A 23,668-nucleotide genomic window follows, 5' to 3' on the forward strand; every position below is an offset into this window, starting at 1 on the left:
GCGTGTAAAGACTTTAAAAACAATTAAACCGTTTGCTTCGATTTAATTATGTAAAACTTCAAAATGCTCAAACAATTTAAAACGTAAACCTTTCTGCGGCAGAATCACAACAGACGCAGGAGCACGGGGCGGCCTTTTGACGTCATGTCACCAGACCAAAATAACAGTCTTGTTTAAACGCTAGATGTCTGAAATCACACGGAACTTTATGTACTTTTATTTTGGTCTGACGATATGACGCCATAAGCCTGCGCTCTTGTGCCTGTTGTGATGTGATTCTGCTGAAGAAAGGTTTGTCTTTAAGCATTTTAAGTGTTTAAAGTTTTTACGACTGTTCAGGTAGTTTTAAATTTGAATGCAACGTTATAATATCTCATTTACCATTTAATAATGTTATTTGTTTGTGTGAGTAAATCACACACAAAAGGTGTATGTTAGTCTGGCGGTTGATGTCATACACTGATAATTCTGTGCAGCGCTGCTTCTAATAGAACGCCTTTAATGGCCTGACAGTAATTAAAAATGCTCCAAGTAACGTTACTCTAAAAGCCGCCCTCTGGGCACATCTTGGCTTTTATGAAAAACCTGGTAAGCACGACCTGGAGAAGACACAAGCTGTGTGTAAATCATGTCACGCACAATAAACCATGCAGGGGGTAATATCACTAACTTGAGAAATGACAAGTCTCGTTTAGCCCAATGTATTACACGTAACGTTAGCAAGGTTTCTTTTGTGTGTGTATGTGTGTGTGTGTGTGTGTATATATATATATATATATATATATATATATGCAGTGCTGGTCAAAACAGTGCCTGTTTCCATGAAAGTGTAATCTATAACACATACAAATTAGTAAATGCCAAATGTCAATCATAAAGGTGTAAATATTTTTTATGACTATTCAGACCTTTTAAAGGGTTAGTTTGCCCCAAAAATCAAAATTATGTCATTAATAACTTACTTACTTATTAATTATTCTCATTTTAAACATGACAAATTCTCAACACAGCTGCTGAGAACCACATGATAGAGATGGCTTTTATTAAAGAAGAGAGTGAAGACACGAGGATTGGAGAAACACTCAGAGTTAAACATGAAGATACTGAGGAACAAACAGGTAGGTTTCCATTATTAAAATGTTGAAATGAAATGATATGTGGTGGGGGGTTCACATGCTTTCTTCTTTCGCCTTTCAAAAAACTGGATAAAAAGCTTTGTTCTGATGAGTTCCCGTTCCGGTGTAATTCATCGACTGGCCACTGGAGGCTGGCTCCAAAAGGGAGTCACTCCCATAGACTCCACAAGTTAAACTTTACAGCAGAAAAATAAATATGTTTACAGCCAGGTACAAAAAGTGGTTTTGATCTGTAAAGCTAATTTTGTCCTTCATTACAACTGTGAGGGGGTTACTTTTTTATTATTCATCTTTTTAAATTATATTAAGCCTTAAAGTTCTGTATAATTAAGGGTGTGGATACTTGAGTGACAGGTGGATTGTTGATGCTGTCACCACCGTCGAGCTGGGTGGGCGTGGTTTCAGCAACCAGCTCCGCCTCTTTGTCCATTTTCGATTGTCTGGGAGTGACAGGCGGTAACGCACTGCCACTTTGAGCGACAGTGTATGACCACACCATATACCCACCAGTTCATACAAATATAACAATACACAAATAAATATGCTTATCTTTAAAAAACAAAAAAAATAATTATCATAAACATAAATGAATGACTGTCATGCTTCTTTTACATTATAATTTGTCTTTTCTTGTGTATATGGCAAATCTTAAATAATATCTCTTTTACATAGAGCGACAGTTTATCACTAAAGATAAATGTCTACCTATGGCTGGGCGATAAAACATTATAGGTATTTATCGACGAAACACACCTTCTTCAATATTGATATAAAAAATGTTCGATATAGTGGACGATATAGGCATGTGCTGTGAGTGACGCAGACAGCACACATAAACATGAACACATGCTGATTTGAGTGCTGTGCTTCCCTGTGGTGAGGAGATTGTGAATAAAGAATGAATATTAGTCGAATTTAGGTGTGCATTGGGAATGTCATCAGTGGTGCGCTAGATGTGGTGATAATGTAAGTGACAATGTTGTTTTTATTTTACATTTTTGTTAATCTACTTTAGCCCATGAGATGCACCGCTGCTGCGTTATTCATTCAAAATGTTAGAGAAATATAGAAGCTCAGTGCAGAGAAGATCTTGATAAAGATTAAAACCGAAAGCAGGCCATTCACACAGATGCATTTTCAGCGCATTGTTTAGGTGGACCACTATGACTGCTGCACTCGGGTCTCAAGAGATGTATAGAAAGCCATGCGAAGTTAAAACAGCTTAAACTTAGAAAAAATGTCACAAATTTCACTGCGTCTTGTATGATTTCAAACGCAATCTATGTTATTGGTGCTTCGGCTCTATTGACCATTTTTGAGGTCAGATTATATATATATATATATATATATATATATATATATATATATATATATAAAAAATGTTGGTTACTATATACCTCCTGTAATTACGAGTCAATCAGATAATTAATTGCACATTGAGATATGGGTCTCCGTGTGTTCACACTGTCTGGCCGCCATTTTACTTTCACCAAAAGAAGAGACCCATAAATGTGCATTTTTTTAGCTGTTTAAGCTAGAGCTGAAACAACGAATCGATTTAATCGATTAAAATCGATTATTAAAATAGTTGTCAACTAATTTAGTCATCGATTCGTTGCTAAATAACTTATTTGCCGTAAGCGGCTCATTTCGTGCATATTTCAAATCTGCGGTGACCAAAGTGTGGCAGTAATGAGCCACCGGAGGTTTTACTCAGCCAGTACAACAGGAGAAGTAGCGAATAGCCAAGCTGGCCTTGTTTTATGTCACGTGCTTCCCGAACAGCGTCTCTGCAGCAGTCAGCGGGATGTGGGAGTACTTTACTTTGAGCCTTCAAAAAAGATTAACCTGTAAACTCTGCACTACTGAACTGTTTAAGGGGCCGTTCACATATCGCGTCTTTTGCGCGCTCAAGTTCGTTATTTCCAATCTAGGCGCGCAGTATGCGCGCTCATAATGGAAGCGACGCAGTCGCGACGCGCCCGTTTTTCCAGGCGCGTCTGCACCACATCGAGTTAAAAACATTTCAACTTTTCAGAATGCCGCAACCGCACCGCGGGTCATGTGACACGAACTAAATAATCAGCTTCATCCTTTCCCATAACAACGTTAAAAGCTCAGCCAAGATGAAGGAACAGCTGATCATAGCTGTATATGGATTTCCATTTTGAAATAAATTTAGTAGCAGAGCTACAAGCGATTTTTTGAGCTGCAAATCCATTTTGCTGAAATTTCCGCGTCTTCAAGGAGAGAGCACGTCATTAGCAAATGCTTAGCAAAGGCAGACGCCTCAGGGGCGCAACTGCACGAGCGCTTTGGAAAGGAGGAGAAAGCGGTGCGCCTAGCGTTTTACACGCGTTTTTAGGCGCGATATGTGAACGGCCCCTAAGACTTTTATTTGTGCAGATTCTCCAGTACAATGTTGTTTGCAAATGTTTAGTCGTAAAAGCTGATAAAATTGCTTTTTAACAGTTAACATTTAAAGCTTTACAAACATGTTCTGTGATCAGTTTGTCGTTTACCAGTTCATAATTCAGTCATGCAGCCTAATTATGACTGAATGAGAGAGGTAAATGTTTAAAGATATTTAAAATGCACTTTTTTTCTAAGTATTCACTGCTCTTTTTCACAAAGCAGGTTTTTTTTGTGTGTCCAATTTTTTTTTCTGGACAACCTTCTGATGGATTTTACTTTAAATTGTGAGTTCCATTCAGGTTTCAGGCCATTGGCACTTTATTCGAAGGATTGTTTACAATTTCACAGCAAAAGCTATAAAGCTGTTTCCCAGAAAATAATAAAATACAACGCACTGCAATCTTATTCTGTTTTATCCTTATTCTTCGTGAAAATATGTTCTGAAAGATTCCTTAATAAGCTTTGTTCGGGATGTTAAACTACTTTAGGAGCTCTAAGGACTGCCATGGTGAAAACATTATTTGAAATCTCTTTGTGAAATTTGCTAGAGTATGGGTCAGTGTTTTGATTGCAGAAGAGTTCGACAAAGGATCACTAACACATAATAAAACAACTCCAGGTATATTTTTGATGAGGATATGACAATGCAAAATGGTTAAAATCTCTTAAAAATCTATGCTGAATGATAAAGACCCGTTATTAATAATTTACTTGGGGAAAAAAATGTAAAAAACTAAAATATAAGTACATAAACCGATTAATCGTAAAAATAATCGGCAGATTAATCGATTATCAAAATAATCGTTAGTTGCAGCCCTAGTTTAAGCCATTATTTTGGGTAAGTTTCACTTCTTATTGTAAAATTAAGAGATTAATGTTCAGACTTTGTATATTATAACATGGAACTTATGTGGAAAATAATTACAGTTAGATCTAAAGGATAGTGTGACGAGTGAGACGGGGCCGAGAGACGTGGGAACAGAGCGAGGCCGGTGGAGTGATTGGAGATGAGCGACACCTGCTCGAACCCACCACCGGTCTCGAGTCCCACGGAGGAGATGGAAGGATACAAAACTGGAGCGACGACAGTGAAGGACGAGAGAGGACCAGGCCTGGATTTTAGTTTGTGTTTTGATTTGTGCACGTCAGTCGTCCGTGAGGGGCTGACACGCTGTTTTGTCTTTATTTTGTCATTAAAGTTTATATTTGATTGTCCGCCGGTTCCCGCCCCCTTCTTCCCGTGATCATGGAGTTTTTACTGTTACAGTGGTGCCGAAACCCGGGAGAAGGAGGGACACGCTGCTGAAGATCCCTCGCCACTGTGGTGAATCCGCGGTGCCATCAGGCAGGCGAGGAGTGTGCCACCGTGGACGCTCGAGGCGGTGGGCTGGAGTGAGTTGCCGGGGACATGGTGTGGTGAGGAGTCGGCGCCGTTCGCAAGGGGGCCGGAGCCTGCTGCCTCCGTGAAGGAATCTGGAGGGGCAGGGAACGGGGGACTCCTGCTGGCTGGCCAAAACCAGAGGAGCCGTCGCTGTCCACCGGGCGGCGGAGGAGTGTCGTGCCGTCCGCCGAGGGCCGTCCAGTGCCACTGCCAGGCACCTCGGAGGAGATCACCCAGCTGGTGAAGGGCCGAGCAGCAGTGCGTCTGGGAACCGAAATTATTATTTTTTTTTTTTTCTCCTCTCTCCCCTCTCTCGTCTCAGTCGCTCCTCCTTCCATCTCCTTTTCTCTCGCCTCGTCTGACCTACCCCAGGTTCCCGCAGGTCCCCATGAGCGGTCTCCCCCCGGAAGGAAGGGGGGGGGGGTAGAGCGCAGTCTCGTGGGTACCCCCCGGCCTGCGAGGGGTGATGGGGATATGTGACGAGTGGGGCAGGGCCGAGAGACGTGGGAACAGAGCGAGGCCGGTGGAGTGATTGGAGATGAGCGACACCTGCTCGACCCACAGGTCTCGAGTCCCACGGAAGGATATAAAACTGGAGCGACGACAGTGAAGGACGAGAGAGGACCAGGCCTGGATTTTAGTTTTGATTTGTGCGCCTCAGTCGTCCGTGAGGGGCTGACGCGCTGTTTTGTATTTATTTTGATTATTAAAGCTTTCATTTTGATTGTCCGCCGGTTCCCGCCTCCTTCTTCCCATACTTATGGAGTTTAATTCGTTACAGATAGATTTAGCAGCATAGCGCAGATGCTACAGAATACAATTAGCTGACAAGCTGTATAAATTTGTGTGCTACGCTAACATATTACTTCACAGGCATTACTGGCTTGTACTTTTACATCCATAATACTATACAATTATAGTTTATTGCTGGTCTGTCATTTTAGAGTGCTGTAATTTTTTAAGATTTCATATTATTTTAAGGTGAGCTTAAAGGGTACACTACTATAAATATCATACACCTTCAATGTGACATCAATAAAAAAAAGTATAATTTCATAGATGTTGTTCACATTAAAATATGTGTGAACTTATTACATGACCTAGACTGTTTAGCAAAATCCTGTAATTTTAATATATATTACATGCAATTTATAAAAAAATAGTATGTAAATGTAAATGTAAATACTTCATAAAGTTCATTTCTACATCTAAACTGATGGTTGTCACTTTTTAAGTTAAGCTAATCGATTTTCTATGGATTCTGTCAACACAAATCTGCAGACTGGCTCTGATCTTTGGCAACTAGCATCAACATTTCCAGACTGTAAATCTGTGGAAATTCGGGGCAAATATTGTGTAGTGTATTCCGGCCTTAAGAGACTATAGATAGGGCTGGGTATTGTTCAAAATCTTTCGATCCGGTGCCAATTTAGATACCTCAGTTTCGATACCTGTTCCTAACGATACTTTTTTCGATACCATTTGTTTTAAAATCCATTTCAACATCAACACAAATACATTAAACATAAAACTTTTATTTTTCACCTTAATTAAAACAAATTCTGGTAACACTTCACACTCAGGATAACAGTATTAATACAACTGGTTGTGCTTTTTGGATAGGGGTGAGCCATTCAGGGGCAGACTGGGACCAAAAAGTGGCCCTGGACTTTCTGGCCCACAGCAGCCCACCACATCATAACGCAAATGCCCCTGTTTTGATGTCATTTATTAATTTAATATTTAAGTAAACAGTTTGGGGATTTTAACCAATAGGGCAACTGATCCTCTGTTGAAAAAAAAAAGAACAGCAGCTGTTCATTTAGCGACTCCTAGTGAGCGATACATGCTCATCAAGACACAAACATTCTTCTAGAACTCAAACTTTGCATTCAGTTAGCAGATCCATATGAATTATGCATGATATAGAAGTTTATAAACTCAAATGATAGCTTTATGTGCTTTACAGATGAACTTGAATCTTTATTCATTCGAGATGTTCAAGAATAGATAATCTTTGGCTCGGTAATACAAGTTCATGATCGTTAGCCCCACTTCCCGTGTTTTCCAGTCCGATGGGCTATCGTGAATAGTGATGTAAAATTCCTAACTTGATTTGCGTTGTTCACTGGTGGCCTGTGGCCTGGTGAGACAATTAGATCTGTATAATTAAGAACTATTGAATCTGGATATATAACATTCGAAATTAGATGTTTAATTTTTATTTTGTGTTTGATTGTTAAAACAAAAACTGTTTGTTGTTTGTCTCAATAAATTGTTAATTTAAAAACACAGTGGTTAAATTTAAACACTTTTTCTACTGCTTAAAAAAAGTCATAAAAATATCAACAATTAAATTTATACATTTTAAATGAATAAAAAATTTTATTTTTATTTTTTTGCCCACCAGAATATCAGTCCATATAACAATGCTCTGCTCTACAACACTTGGAATGTAGTGCAATATGGACTGTTTTTATTGTGCTTTTTGATTTCTTGGGGTCTCCTGTCATTTATATAATAGAGTTCCAATTATGGAAAAAAGTATAAGACATTTTATTATGATGAAAAATATAGTTAACAGTAGGGGTGGAGCGATATATGTATTCATACCGAACCGTCACAGTCCGGACTTCTCGGTTCGGTTCATGAGGCCTTACAACGAATACAGGCAATTCACCCCCAATCCAGAAGGGGGCACCGGCAGCAATGCACTGCTGTTTTATAACTGGCCGCCAGCAGAAGAAAAGCAAATGCTGTGAGTTGCGCACTTGAAAACAAAGCCCACTAGAAAGTAACCATGTGATGACTCTGTATGAGTCTCTCACAGACTGAAAAAAGGAGTATACTAGTAAAGCAGCGGTTCTCAACCTTTTTTCCACCGGGCTGCAGTATGATCCAAGTGCAAGTCTTGCGGGCCGCACGTATATCATTTACATATTACTTCACCAATAGAAACCAACCTGATTTATTATAGCCTAAATATTATGATGTCTAATCGATTGCATTCATCAAAATAAATAAATAATTCTACTCCCCATAAATAAAACACCTGATGCTGTCGGGAGCTGACCAATTTTGTGAAATTCGGCTAGAAACTAGTAACAGCACAATGATGTTGCGATTGTAAGATGCAGTCTGTAAGATGCGCACGGGAGCATGACTTGACGCACGACATTGCAGAAAATGTGCGTTCACAAATGTATCCTATGTTGATCCAAGTATGGAAAGCACTTGGATATGCTTTCCATATTTGGACGAATTTGGCCAGGATTCCGAGGTCACACCTCTACTCTTTTCAAAAGACATCCTCCGATTTTTAATAACCATAGAGAATCAGGACCTCCGTTTAACGTCTCATCCAAAGGACAGTGCTTTTTGACAGTATAGTGTGCCCATCAATATACTGGGTTTTGGGACCCACACCACAGGTTGAGCACCCCCTGCTGGCCTCACTAGCATCTCTTCCAGCAGCAACCTAGTTTTTCCGGGAGGTCTCCCATCCAGGTACTGACCAGGTTTAACCCTGCATAGCTTCAGTGGGCAACCAGTCTTGGGCTGCAGGGTGATTTGGCGGCTACAATAATATACAAAAAAATATCTGTGCGACTCTCTTTTATGAAGTCTAGTACTTAAAATTTATTTAATTTGAACAATAAAAATAAGGTGGCTGCTGCAAATCCATGTCAGAAGTACTGCAAACATTTGGAGTATGGCCATCAGTTTACTGTTACAGATTTTTTGATTTGCATTGCATCACATCCAATGTAGACAGAATCATAGATTAAAATGAGATCTATTGTCTTCAGTCATGTCACGCCACTCATCCTCTCTGTAGGCATTTGGGTTACTAACTTCAGACAAGGAAAAATGGCAAAGTTGTTTTTATAGGAAAATAAGGGTAAAAAATAAGGAACACTTGAAATATTACTACTGTATAACATAGTAAATGTTGGCCTGAGCAAATTGTACCAATTGTGAATTGGTGTAGTAACTTACATATAACTACATCAAGACCTTTAAAATGCTTCAACCTTTCTTCAAAATGTTACACATTTTTAGTTTTTCTTTTTTTTGTATTGTAAAGAAGATACATATAACAAGTTAATGATGCCTGGTGGTACTATCAGAGAGGAAAATAGCAAAATTTTCACTTACCGTTCCTGGCTGGTGGAATGATCTTCACACCCCCATCTGAGGCAGGCACTGGTGCTTTTTCTGGGGACCTGGCAGGGACAAGTACTTCCTAATTGTTTGCAGTGGGTACTGGTGCTTTCTATTGGGATGAGGCTGGCATTTCTTTCTCTTGAGACAAGGAGGCCACTGGTGCTTCTTTAGGGGCACTGGGGCTTCCTCTTTGGATGAGGCAGGAACTGGGGGTTCCACTCTGGACATGGTATGCACTGGTGCTCCCTCTGGGGAACTGGTGGGAACAGGTGCTTCTCCAAGGGAAGAGGCAGGCACTGGTGCTCGTTTTAGAGTTTTGGATGGCCTTGGTGGTGGCCCTTTGTGCTTCCTTCAGGGATCCGTCTGCCACCAGTGCTTCCTCGGGATTAGGTGGGCCCAGGTGTTTTCTCTTGGTACAAGGCGGGCACTGGTGCTTTCTCTTGTCTAAAGCTGGGCACTAGTGCTGCCTCAAGGAATGAGTCTGGCATAGGTACTTTCTCTTGGTACGAAGTGGGCACAGGTCCTTCATCTTGGGTCAAGGTGTGCACAGGTGCTTCTCTCTTGGGAAGAGGTATGTGCAGGTGTTTCCTCTGGGGATTTAGTGGAAATAAGTGCTTCCCCGGGGGAAGAGACAGAGACTGGTGCTCCTTTCGCAGTCTTGGCAGACCTCGGTGGTCCCTTCGGGGGCCTTAGGGCCAGTGGTGTCAAGATGACATCCCTAGTTAGGTAAAATCTCATATTTTCATTTTTTTTTATTTTTTTTTCTCCTCAGTTGGTGCCTGGCAGGTACAGTTGCTTCCTGCAGGGACCTGTCTGCCACCAATACTTCCTCAGGGGAGGAGGTGGGCACAGCCGCTTCCTCTTGACTCAAAGTAGACAGGGACTGGTGCTCCTTTTGCAGTCTTGGCAGACCTTAGGGCCAAAGGTGTCAAAATAATTCCTTGTTAAATAAAGTCTCATGTTTTCATGGGTACCTGGCAGGAACAGGTGCTCCCTGTGGGTCCTTCGGGACCTTGCCAGCATGAGCTCTTCCTGTTGGTACTTAGGAGTAATGGGTGATTCTTGTGGGGTCTCAACAATATCCCACCACTGGCCTGAAGTGAGGTCCCCACACTCATTCATTCTACTTAGATCATTTAATGGATAAGTGTTTTGGTGGTAGTAAGACAGGTTATCCAGAAAAGGTGTATAATTTGAAAGGCTGTTCATGTGAAACAATTAACTGTCTGTGTGAAACATTGTGAAAGAAAAAGAAGAGCTAAGTAAGCCCAGAAGCTTGTTGCGTAAGTGTTTTAAAATTCAGATGAATATTATTATTATTATTATAATTTTTAACTATGGGTCAGGCTCAGACTGGGGCTAAAAAGTGGCCCTTGGCACAGAGCAGCTCACCACACCATAAACACACCAGCTCACTATGGTAGGCAGCTTTTAATACGACTTAAAAAATATAACACAATACAGAAATAAAAATGCTTTGCCTTTTTTTATATATATTATCATTAAAATTAATGAATTACTGCCATGCTTATTTAGATTGTAATTTGTCTTTCCTGGTGTATATGGGGTTGTAAATAATATATATTTTTTATTTTCTAATAGGCAAGGCAAGGCAAGTTTATTTATATAGCACATTTCGTACACAATGGTAATTCAAAGTGCTTTACATAAAAGAAAGTAAAATAATAATGAAGAAAAATAATAAAAAGAATAAAACAAGCAATTTTTAAACTCTTAAAATTATTAAAACTGTACTTATTTAAAATTAATTTAAAACAGTTAGAAAATGATTTTACATAAAAAGAAATAAAAAAAACAGTGAAAATATATATTGCAATCAGTTCGGACATTGCACAGTGCTCATTCAATAAATGCATAGCTAAACAGATGAGTTTTAAGTCTAGATTTAAAGGTGACTAGTGTTTTAGCACATCTGATCTCTTCTGGAAGCTGATTCCAACTGCGGGCGGCATAGTAACTAAAGGCTGACTCCCCTTGTTTTGTGTGAACCCTTGGTATTTCTAACTGACTCGATCCTAATGATCTGAGTGGTCTGTTCGGTTTATATTCAGTGAGCATATCTGAAATATAATTCGGTCCTAGGTCATTTAGAGACTTATATACGAGTAAAAGTACTTTAAAATCAATCCTAAATGTAACTGCAAGCCAGTGTAAGGACCTGAGGACTGGTGTGGTATGCTCAGATTTTCTGGTTCTAGTCAGAATCCTGGGAGCAGCGTTCTGGATGAGCTGCAGCTGTCTAATGGTCTTTTTGGGAAGGCCGGTGAGGAGCCCATTACAATAGTCCACCCTGCTGGTGATGAAGTCTTGGCTGGAAACAAAAGATCTAATTCTTGCAATGTTTTTTAAATGATAGTATGCTGATTTAGTAACTGCTTTGACATGACTATTGAAACTAAGGTCTGTCTCCAGAATCACACCAAGATTCCTGACTTGATTTTTAGTTGTTTGACCCCTAGAGTTAAGGTATGCATTCACCTTGAACACTTCATCTTTGTTTCCAAATGCAATGACTTCAGTTTTTTCCTTGTTTAACTGAAGAAAGTTCTGGCACATCCAACTATTAATTTCATCAATGCATTGGCAGAGGGAGTCAATTGGGCTGTAGTCATTTGGAGATAAGGCTAGGTAAATCTGGGTATCATCAGCATAGCTGTGATAGGCAATTTGGTTCTTTCTCATTATTTGACTTAGTGGAAGCATATACAGGCTAAACAAGAGCGGTGCAAGAATTGACCCTTGTGGGACTCCGCATGTCATGGACGTCCACTTAGACTTATGCTCTCCTAGACTCACATAATAGCCTCTCCCTTCTAAGTATGATCTGAACCATTTGAGTACCATCCCAGAAAGCCCGACCCAGTTTTCCAGTCTCTCTAGTAGTATGTTATGATCGACAGTGTCAAACGCAGCTCTGAGATCTAGCAATACCAGCACCGATATTTTGCCAGAGTCACAATTTAAGCGAATATCATTTATTATCTTAATGAGCGCTGTCTCTGTGCTGTGATGCGGTCGAAAACCAGATTGAAAATTGTCCAGGTATCCATTTGAGTTTAAGTATTTGTTCAGCTGATTAAAAACGACCTTTTCTATAATTTTACCTATAAAAGGAAGATTAGATATTGGTCTAAAATTGCTCAAAATGGTGTTATCAGTGTAGTTATTTAGGGAGTTTGGAAATGTCCCAGAAAGAAGTGAGGCGTTCACCACTTCTAAAAGATCTGCTTCTAAGCAGTTAAGCACACTTTTGAAAAAAGATGTGGGAAGTGTGTCAAGACAGCAGGTTGACGATTTTAGGTGCTGCACTATGTCTTCCAGAATTTTGCTATCAATTGCTTCAAAAATAGACATAGTATCTTTTTGATATTGTGGCCTAATCTGTCTGACCTCTGCATTACTTGAGGATGTGCTAATCGCCTTCCTGATATTGATGATCTTCTCAGAAAAGAAGGATGCAAACTCATTGCATTTGCTGTCTGAGAGCATTTCACTGGGAATCTGACTTGGGGAGTTTGTCAGTCTCTCAACAGTGGCAAAAAGAGTACGAGTGTTATTTAAGTTACTGTTTATAAGGCTTGAGAAGAAATTCTGTCTAGCTGTGGCTAGTTTCACATTAAAAGCATGAAGGCTGTCTTTGTAGATGCTATAGTGAATTTCAAGTTTTGTCTTCCGCCACATCCGCTCTGCTTTTCTGCATTGTCTTTTCATAGTCTGAACTGCTGTTGATCTTCTCCAAACTGATTTCTGTCTGTTTGTTTTCTTACTAATTATTATTGGAGCAGTATCATCAATAACATTCTTAACTTTTGAGTTGAATGAATCAAGGAGAGTATCAACAGAGTCTGCAGAAATGCTTGGTGTTAAAGATATAGCCTCCATAAATAGTACACTTGTGTTCTCGTTAATGCATCTCCTTCTGACAGAGACCGATCTAGATTCAGTTGTAGCAGACATCAAAATATCAAAGAAAATACAGAAGTGATCAGATAGTGCTATGTCCTTAATAACAATGGATGAAATGTTTAGACCCCTACTGATGATTAAGTCTAGAGTGTGTCCACCTTTGTGTGTGGGTCCATGCACATGCTGAGTCAAGTCAAAAGTGTTTAGAACCGTTTTCATTTCTTTTGTAGTTTTGTTTTCTGAATTATCTATGTGAATATTAAAATCCCCTGCAATAGCAAAACAGTCAAACTCTGAGGAAATCATTGATAGCATTTCTGTGACCTCTTCAACAAAGGCTGGAGAGTATTTTGGAGGCCTGTAAATAATAATAAACAGAATGCGTGGAGCACCTTTCAGCACAATCCCTAGATATTCAAAAGACAAGTACTGACCAAATGACACTTGCTTGCATTGATAGACATCTTTAAATAGAGCAGCTACACCCCCACCTCTCCTAACAGTCCTGCAGACACTCATGTAAGTGAAGTTAGGAGGGGCTGCTTCATTAAGGACTGTTGCATTGCAGCTGTCTTCTAGCCATGTTTCGTTTAGAAACATAAAATCCAGATTGTTTGTGGTTATAAAGTCATTGATTAGAAATTATTTATTTTTTAGTGAGCGAATGTTTAAAGATGCTAACTTGATGACTGTGCTTTGTGTCTTTACATCAATTTTAGTTTGATGCATAATAGGCCGCAGATTAGATGAGTTTGCCCTTCGGCTTGAGATGGCCTTAGACTTTTTATCACGTGATAAAACTGAAATAGAGAAAGCTACAGGAACACTGGGTTCCCGCTTGTTCAGTAGGCATTTGTGAATGTTGCTGTTATTATAGCGGGGACCCGACACATATCACTGAGAGCTGCTATCAGTTGTTTTTGGTTCACCTTCAGCAGATAGAGGGTTTGGGCCCTGGTGTTGTGGCAGTGGTCGAAAAGTTCTCGCATGAGCAGGGACCACAGGCTTTGGTGGTTTTGGGGCCTGCCGTGTTTTGTTATCTGCGGGCTTGCAGCAAATGAGTGAGAGAGTTTAGTCCCAGCATACACCAATTCCTCCATTTTCTGTGAGAAGCACAGAAGTGGAGTTGCTGGAGAAAGTGATAATGTGTCTGGTGAGATGGGCTGTGTCTCTGGTGTTTCCGGTGGCTGTGATATGTTGTCCTGGCTTCCCTGGCTGTTTTCCAGAAAGTAATCCATGGGTGCTAAATCTTGTAGCTGTTTTGATACATCACAGTCAGTCTGTGAGGAGGTCTGTGGGCAGGGTTCAGTCGGGATAGTGTCCATGAGCAGTGCTTGTTTTGGCTGTGTGGTGTTATCCGTGTCCTTGTGGGATATGTCAACCACATGATGACTCGGACCCGGTCTGTGTGTGCTGGATGGATTGACACACTCTGCTGAAGGATGACGGAGGGAAAAGTAGATATTGTCCTTAAACACTCTAGCACCAAGTTTGTTTGGGTGGAGGCCATCCGGTTTAAACAATTGTCTATGGCCCCAGAAAAGATTGAAGTTGTTGATGAAATTCACTCCTTTTATATTACAAGATCTTTGTAGCCATGTGTTCAGCCCAAGCAACCGTGAAAACATATTTGTTCCCCTTGCTGGGAGTGGTCCACTGATGAACGACTGAACTTTGAGTCTTCGAAGTGTTTCAAAGAGTTCACTGAAGTCCTTCTTAAGGAGTTCTGACTGCTCTTTCCGAATATAATTCTTCCCCACATGGATGATTCGATTTGCAGTCTTGTGCTTCATCAGAATGTTCTGAAGTTCCTTGTTCACATCAGAGACCGTTGCTTGAGGAAGGCAGCATGTTGTTGTACTCCTGCTACGGATGTTTCTGATAACAGAGTCACCCACTATCAGAGTCCTTGGCTCGGCTGCGCTCTGAGCTGAATGCCACTGTCTGCTCGACCTTGAGCGCCTGTTAGTAGCGATGTTATCTGCTGGCTGATCAGATCCATGTTTAAATACATTTGGGGATTCCTCGCCCACATTCATTAATGCTTCAAATCTGTTCTCAAGATGTATAGGGGGTGGTTGAATGCCAGTATTCACAAGCCTTGTCATAGTCGAATCTGGGGTACAGGAAGCTTCAGCAGCAATACGAGAAACTCGTGACAATCTGATATTTCGTGTTCCTTTGGGTCTCGCTCCCTGTTTGTGCCATTGATTAGTGTGGCGATCAGTTTCGGCTTGTTCCTCTACACTTGGTATAAACTGTTGAGATTCATAAGATTCATGGGACTCACCGGCTGTATGCTGAAAAGGTCCATGACGATGGTCTGCTAAGTGTTCTGTCTGTTTTGGAATTCCAGCAAGTAACTTTGTTTCAAGAATCACAATCCTTTGTAGAAGTTTGCAGCAGTTCATGCAACAAGTAGATCCAACAGGAGGCATTTTTTCTCTCTTCTGTTTGAATGTAGGCAGTTGTTTTCCTCTCTCTGGAATGTAAGCTGCTGGCTGTGGGAGGCAAAGTTTTCTTTTTTTGGTATTATTCCAGTCCCAAAGAGTTTTTAGTTTTAGCGTTTGTGCCAAAAAATCTGTTTTTGAGCACTGTGCTGATCTGCTGATGTAGAAATCTTAGAAAAATCAGAAAAGTACAGAAATAAGAAGCAAAGCGCAGAGCAGTAAGCTAGAACGTCCGAACGGTAGCAAAGCCGGAAGCTTTAATAATAGACACCTAAATTATGGAAGAAATATGATAAACAAATATTCACTGTTATATTATGTCTGCTGAAAACTGCTACATTCATGTTTTTATTTACATTGTGGCAAATAACATAAACGGCTTTAAAATCTGAGAAATTCGAAAAGGCCAGTAGTTTGCATGGCTGAAAATTAACATTTGTTGTTTAACATTTTTCTTTATCATAAACAGTTGGCAGATATTGCTGAATTGAATTCAGCTTGTCTGACAGTTAACCTGCTTTAGACCAGATTAGTTTTCCAGCATAAGTTGCCACAGTGACTAAGCTTGATCTAGGCCCATATAAAATTTTCTTGATGGAACCAATCATTTGACAATGAGTCAAACAAACTGAAATAAGCCTGGCTTATTTGGTAAACTTGTTTTATGAAACAGGCCTCGAGGCATTAAAAGTGATCATATTTTCTCTGTTGCATCACATTGTGTTGAATCGAATTGAATTCAAATCGCACTACATCATAACTGGGGTGAATCATCGCATCGCATCGGTAGCTGTTTCATAGGTACAGTATCTTTAATGTATCATATCGATGACTACGCATCGAAAAGCATTTTGTATCGTCCTAAATCATGAGATGCACATCCCTACTATTTACTATTCGTGAATATAAAGCTGAAGTGAGATTTGATCCTAGTCACCGCTTACGACCACATTAATAAATTTCAAGTTTAGCATTGAAACGAGCGTACGCCCAATTTTCTGCTGTATGTTCGTTTCATAAATAAGACCCATTGACCCTTAATTATCAATCTAACACAAAAGGAATAAAACAATTTCCTTAAACTTATCATATACTGAACTTTTCGGACAGTTTTTTTGTTGTTTTTGTTTTGTTGATCTGTCAATTGTTAAAGTTAAATATTGTTTTTGTTGTCCTGTTTATTTTATTACTTTTTTTATATATCAAATTTTATTCAGTTTTTCTTCCGTTCATAAAATTGTTGCAGGTATGTGATATGACCATGTGTGAATCCTATTTGCACATGTAAAACTAAACCCCTGGGTAAATCATATATTTGTTATATCTATAATGGCTCACAGACACATTCCAATTTACATAAACACAGATCAGAGTGCACAAATCAACTCGCCACGACGTTAATGTGATTCATGAAACATTTGTATGCTGTCAATCCCATCATAAAAATAATTTGATGTTGATAAATGTCACGCCCCTAAAAATGCCCCAGTTTAGAAGCCTTGTCTGAGATGTAGCCACTGCTCATGTTCATACTGACAAAGTTGCCATGTTTTGTGTGGAAATGGCTGTACGTCCTATTTTCCGTTGTACATGCATTTCGTAAATAAGGGCCACTGAGGCTTTTATCTCACTGCATTTGGCACCTTATTACAGACTTACGAGGTTCTTAAACGTATTTGACATTTGAAATTGTCAAAAACATATATGTCTCTCTTCACACCCGTCTTGTTTGGTTTAATTGAATCGAACTCAAGTTCGTTTCCCCTCTTGGTGCGGATATTTTTGGCAGGTGTGAATACAGCAATCGCACTCAGGTGTTGATCAAACAACCATAACGAGACCCAGCTGAACAGGTAGTCTCAGTCCACTTTGAAATGAACTCTGTTACGTATAGTTTAAGGCAGGGGTGTCAAACTCAATTCTTGGAGGGCTGAATCCAGTGTTGGGAAGGTTACTTTGGAAATGTAATAGGTTACATATTACAAGTTACCCTGTGTAAAATGTAATAGTAGTGTAACTTTTTCAATTACTTTATTAAAGTAATGTAACTAATTACTTTTGAGTACTTTTTGATTACTTTTCTAAATTTGTGAAAATTAAATAATAATAAATAAAAGCATATATATCAATTCAAATACAGTTATCTAATAAGCATGTGTCATATTCTGTATAATAAACTCCTGAAACATTGGTGTTTTTTTTAAACTGCTGTCTCTTTGTATATGATATGATGATAGTTTTCTCAAAATAAGTAAAATGCATGAAGTGACACAGAGCAGTTCTAGAAATTATGTTTATGTGCTCGTGTACTCCTATATTGAGGCGGCAGAGGTCTGCGAGCTTCAGTAGGCCTATGTGTAGTAAATGAAACCATGTCTTTGCCATTAATTTTCAGGAGGGGCGGACTGGGAAAAAAATTCAGACTGGAAAATTCAAACTCATACAAACAAATTCATGGACAAAACTATTTTTTTTTATGGACCTGACATAAAAAAGGTTTAAATCTTTAATTTGGGGACATGCAAAATAATTAAAAGTTATCTCCTGAATTGCATCTTCACTTCCATTTTTCTCTTCAGTCTCTTTATTTTGCCCTGTTATCCATCTCTCTCATGACTTTAATACTCAAGATTGAACAAAACTATACTTTACAATACAATACTCTACAATACTACAATATGTTTATAGAAAAATCCTAATACTGTACACGAGTCATGTTTTTCCCTTACAAAAATTGACCATGCTTTTATTAGCCTATATAAAAATACAATAACCTTGTTTTGTTTTTTATTTTGCAAATGGATTTGTATTTATTTTTAAATAAATACATTTGTAAAATAATTTTACATTTTTGGTTACCACAGTTAAACAATAGTAGCTAAACATTTTCTCTGGGTTTATAGTAAAATAATAAAACGTTAATAATAACGTTTATAATAATGATGTCCTTTAAATAGTATTTTGAGTGATGACTGATGAGCAACGTGCTGCTGCTTGATCAAATAAATAAAAAAAACAAAGACAAAAAAGCATCTTTACAGATGAAACTGACCTGAAACCCTGAACAGTAGTTCTGCTTCTCTGCTCCAGCTGTGCGCTTCCACAGTCCACTCTATTTTCTCTCTCTCGCATTGATTACTCTGAGTCTGATCCAAACCGTTTGGCGGAGGCGCGGAGAGCGCGCGAGTCATGACTAACACTTCATGACTTTTTAGAGATTTAATTATTAAATGGCAGATTCGCAAATGATCGCTTTAGTACATTCGGCAGGCAATTATACAATAATAATATTAAAATAGAGGACCAAATCGACTGCCAGGCCACCGGGAATTGTCCCTGTTCTCCCGGTGTCCAGTCCGCGACTGATTTTCAAAGACACGCGGAACGTGCAGGAGTCATATATTGCATTTTTGGAGCTTAATATTCACAGACACTAGTCGATGTCATGTTTTGATTCAAGTGTACTGACCTACTTTTGATATAGTCATCCAAAATGTGGCACATTACGTCCGCGTTAGGCATTTCGTTTTTATGATTGGATTCTATAAACCAGACTGTATTTCCGCATCCCGGAAATTATTAGGGCGTATGTCTCATAATAGTCCGTGCAATTTGGGAAAGAAATCAGTTAAATCTGTATGTGGATGTGTGTAAATATTCAAATGTAATCCCCTTTGTAATCGTTAAAAATTTCATAAGTAACTGTAATTTAATTACTCATTTTTTCTTAGTAACTGTAACTAATTACAGTTACATTAATTTTGTAATTAAATTACGTAACGCCGTTACATGTAACTAGTTACTCCCCAACACTGGCTGAATCTCTGCAGAGTTTAGCTCTAACCCTAATTAAAAACACCTGATCCAGTTAATCAAGTCCTTCAGGCTTATTTAAGAACAACATGGTATGTGTGTTGGAGCAGGGTTGGAACAAAAGTCTGCAAGGCTCCAGGCCTCCAGGAATTTACTTTGACACCCCTGGTTTAAGGTGTGAATATGACCCGACCTCGATCCGGCCTAATTGCAGAAATCACGCTCATAAAAAGACAGCTCCCACTTATACTGCGGTTGTTTGCATTTCAATGGCTTAAATCAATTGTTTTAAAACCACTAAGCTAAAAAACATGCAAATTATGAGTTTTTAATGACCATGGCGCAACTAAATAGCTAAGCATGCTAAATAGGCTAAAACTTGGCAAAAAATTACCATGATTATGTTCTTCAATCCTCTGTTTATGTGTGAGTTTGGCCTGGCACATACCCTTCCTCAGTTCAGCTCTGGCTGAGCTGTAAGTTTCCCTGGTCTATACTTGGAGAGCAGGAACAAAGAAAGGTGGTCACACTGACCCAGGTGAGGGAGGGGTGTGACTTTGTAGGCGTCAGTCACATTAGTATATACATGCTCCAATGTTTTATGTCCCCTTGTAAAGCAGGAGACATTTTGGTGAAATTTAGGGAGAATGGATCTTAAAGTGCAGTGATTAAAGTCCCCAGCAACAATAAAGGCTCCTTCCCGGGTCCAAGGCAGGGCTGGTTGATGTGGGTTTAGCCTTAGCTTAGCATGCAGCCCTCCATGCTTTCCCCCTCTTTGTTTACGGTCTCAACGGCGAGCACTTCCGGTCGGTACGAATGATCCTCTTGTCCACGGTGATCTCCGTTGCTCAGCCGGGAGTTCGCTGAAGTCGAAAGGATGATCTAAACTATGTTGGAACACCGTTTGTTGGTGTCCAGAAGTGACTGTTTACTATAGTTGTAGTTCGCATAACTGAATTGAGCAATCACGATGGAAATAACCAAGTAAATTAACATTATTTTCTGAAATCTGGTAAGACACTGAGCCTCGCGATGTGTTCACGTTGCCATCTTGGTCTCTTTTTAAAGCTTTCTATAGATATATTCATCATGTCTGTAAGGAACATTTTTGCAGATTTTCGGTGCATTTTTTTGAAGCGCTCCTTTTCAAGGCCGAGACAGCAACTGCAACCTATTAATTTTCTTTATTTTACAAAAGCACAGTGTTTTCTTGATATTGTGAGTGCATACAAATAAAAATAGATCCTTTACAGTTCCGAAAGATGTATTATTATTACCTTTATGAGCAAAACTTACGGAATATATAATTTGATTCCACTGATGTCCTGAAGCACACTTCTGCTTCCACTCTCCACAAAAAACGATTGGATCCAGAGTCAAGAGGCATTTATTTGTCATTTGCATAGTTAACACTGACATATACACGTACGTGGAGAGCACCGAGATTTTTGAGTGACTTCAAGTGCCCATAGACAGAAAGACACGGACAGAGCATTATATACACATAAGTGGCAGTAACGGATACAATAAAGTTAGACAGTGTTAAGAGTATAGTGTTCATAAGTAGTCCTGAGGTACTAATATGATTAATGGGGTAGAGCGGTGTCTAAAATGTCATTGTAGAGTGAAGCAGAGCTACATGAAGGAAAATTAAAGTGGCAGTCCAGATGCAATAAATAAACTTAAGAGCAGCACACATTCCGATGTAATCCTGAGTAGAGCAGTGTCCAAAATGTCATTGTAGAGTGACACAGAGTAACATCAAGTAATATTAAAAAAGTGGCAGTGAAAGTAAACATATGTGCCTAATAGTGCACATTTATCAAGGTTAAATGTTTAAACTAACATTGTGAAATGCTTTTAGTATTTTATATCTATAGATTTTATTTTTGGAAAGTCATAATACCATCGTATGACATTCTCATATGGTGCTCATAAGTTTCTTCATATTGCGTTAGTATCCGATAACACCAAATCAGTAAAAATTAAAATTGCACTACGAAAGATCTCCATGATCCATGATGGTGTATACAGTGTAAGTTGTTGGTTTTGATGCTTTGAATGTCTAAATATTTTTATATACCGTATTTACCGGGGCCTTTATTTACCTGAACTGCAGAAGGTAACAGGCTTTTATTTGAAGCAGGCTTCCATCTGTTTGATAAGTAATTGTTTTAAATAACCCGTTTTAAATTAAAAGCGATAGCGTTCCAGTGGACAGAGATCATAACATTAGCACAGAATAAGTTCAGAATCAATCACCAAAAGAACCAGTTCGGTTCAGACACGCTCTGTGTCAGTCTGCTTCATGCTGAATCACGCATGTGCAGTATCATCAGCTCCTCAGTTCTCGAATCGGACGAGTCCGACAGAAACAGTTCAGTGAACAGGTGAACCGAAAACCGATGCAACCGGTTCTTGACTCGAGAACGAGAAACGCTCCGGCAGTGGGCATGTACGTTCGTTATCTGGCTCTGCTGCACAAATTTTCCCCCGGCCTTTATTTAAGACTGGCCTTTATCTGTCCGTGTTGACCATGCCCCCGGCCACTATAAGAGGCCCGGCGTTTATTTGACTACCGGTTTTTATTTGAGGAATTACGGTATTTTACTTTGAGCCTTTAAACTGGAGTAACTTGTATTTGCCTTTTTTCACTTTAGACCTGATTACGCTGAAGGAGGAGGATCACAAGCTTAATGAAATGGAGCGGAAATATCAGTATGAGAGACATCATGATTTTATGATTGAAGGAATATCCAGAAAGACTGAAAAGACTTCCTCTCAAAAAAGAGGTCAGAAGAAAGGAACTAAAAGGTATTTCACCTGCCAACACTGTGGAAAGAGTTTTGATCAATTTGGAAATCTTAAAGTCCACATGAGAATTCACAAAGGAGAGAAACCTTTCTCCTGCCAACAGTGTGGAAAGAGTTTCAATGAAAAAGGAAACCTTAATGTCCATGTGAGAGTTCACACTGGAGAGAGGCCATTCACTTGCCAACAATGTGGAAAAAGCTTCTCTCAAAGTGGAAACCTTAAAGTTCACATGAAAATTCACACTGGTGTGTGCTCTTTTACTTGCCAACAGTGTGGAAAGTGTTTCGCTGAGAAAGGAAACCTTAAGGTCCACATGAGAATTCACACCGGAGAGAGCTCTTTCATCTGCCAACAGTGTGGAAAGAGTTTCACTCAAAAAGGAAACCTTAAAAAACACATGATGATTCACACCGGAGAGAAGCCTTACACCTGCAAATTATGTGGGAAGGGCTTCACACGTGAACTAGGCCTTAGTTATCACATGAACAGTCACACTGGAGAAAAACCATTCATATGTAGTCGATGTGGAAAGAGTTTCACTCGTAAAGTGACCCTTGATACCCATATTAGAATTCACACTGGAGAGAAGCCATTCGTATGTGGTCAGTGTGGAAAGAGTTCCAGATGTAAAAAAAACCTTAATCAGCACATGAGGATTCACTCAAGGGAGAACTGTTTTATATGTCATCAGTGTGGAAGGAATTTCACAAACATGAAACGCCTTAAGAATCATTTAATAACTCACATTGGTAAGAAGCCTTTTATGTGCCATAACTGTGGAAAGAGTTATATAAATAAAAGAATGCTAAAGACTCACATGAGAATTCACACTAGAAAGAGGTCTTTCACATGTCTTCAGCATAAGAAAATTGTAAGATACCGAAGAGGCCTGAAATGTCATTCACAAATTCACTCTGGAGGAAAACAATTTAATTGTGATAAATGTAATAAAAATTTCCTGTTGCCATCACACTTAAAGATACACCTGAAAAGTCATGCAGATGTGAGACCCTATTTGTGTTTTTTGTGTGGAAAGCATTTTAAATGGCCCAGCAATTTACTATGGCACCAGAAAATACGTGTCTGTGTAAAATTAAGGCTTCGCTCAAACCACAGTTGAATGTTGGCCAAATCAGATTTTCTGCTTTTTTTTTATCTGTTCACATTTAAATGATTAGATACATGTCTAAACAAGTAATGCTTCTACAACCACCACCCCGTTTTCCACCTGCATTGTTACGTCATTTATTACCATTAAACCTCTTTTTGCTTCACCATTTTTTACTTTGAGGCTTTCTATCTTCTTGTGTACACTTGAACTTTGTGGCCATACCTCACCATCACCTTTGGTATACTTTCTAGTACTGAGCGGTTGTGATGGATTCCCCAATAATTCCATCTGTATAGAAGCGTCCCTCCATTTCTTATATTGATAATTTAGAATCAAAATATTAATTAAACTGCCTTATTGTGAAATGCTTAAATGAAAATAAATATTATAAATAAAATTACATAAACTAAATGAAATATTGAACATCCCACTGCATTTTAGGATTCCTCTTCAG

At 39.2% G+C, this 23,668-nt stretch overlaps 2 protein-coding genes across 2 annotated transcripts in view; one reads left to right on the plus strand and one right to left on the minus strand.

The window, feature by feature from the left end:
• Positions 1-141, minus strand: part of LOC132106029 (gastrula zinc finger protein XlCGF8.2DB-like) — a 146,342-nt gene extending 146,201 nt beyond the window's left edge. Inside the window, exon 1 of the mRNA XM_059511630.1 lies at positions 90-141. The gene's annotated coding sequence lies outside the window, so the exon portion shown is untranslated. The remainder of the gene's footprint in view (positions 1-89) is intronic.
• Positions 142-1,014: 873 nt separating this feature from the next.
• On the plus strand, positions 1,015-23,377 carry LOC132105972 (gastrula zinc finger protein XlCGF26.1-like). The gene is made up of 2 exons (XM_059511556.1): positions 1,015-1,118; positions 21,950-23,377. Exons 1-2 carry the CDS (start codon positions 1,025-1,027, stop codon positions 23,221-23,223), a joined length of 1,368 nt encoding a protein of 455 aa, XP_059367539.1. The 5' UTR covers positions 1,015-1,024; the 3' UTR covers positions 23,224-23,377.
• Positions 23,378-23,668: the final 291 nt, after the last annotated feature.

The sequence above is a fragment of the Carassius carassius genome, chromosome 26 (assembly GCF_963082965.1).
Source record: "Carassius carassius chromosome 26, fCarCar2.1, whole genome shotgun sequence".
In the NCBI taxonomy this organism is placed as follows: Eukaryota; Metazoa; Chordata; class Actinopteri; order Cypriniformes; family Cyprinidae; genus Carassius; species Carassius carassius.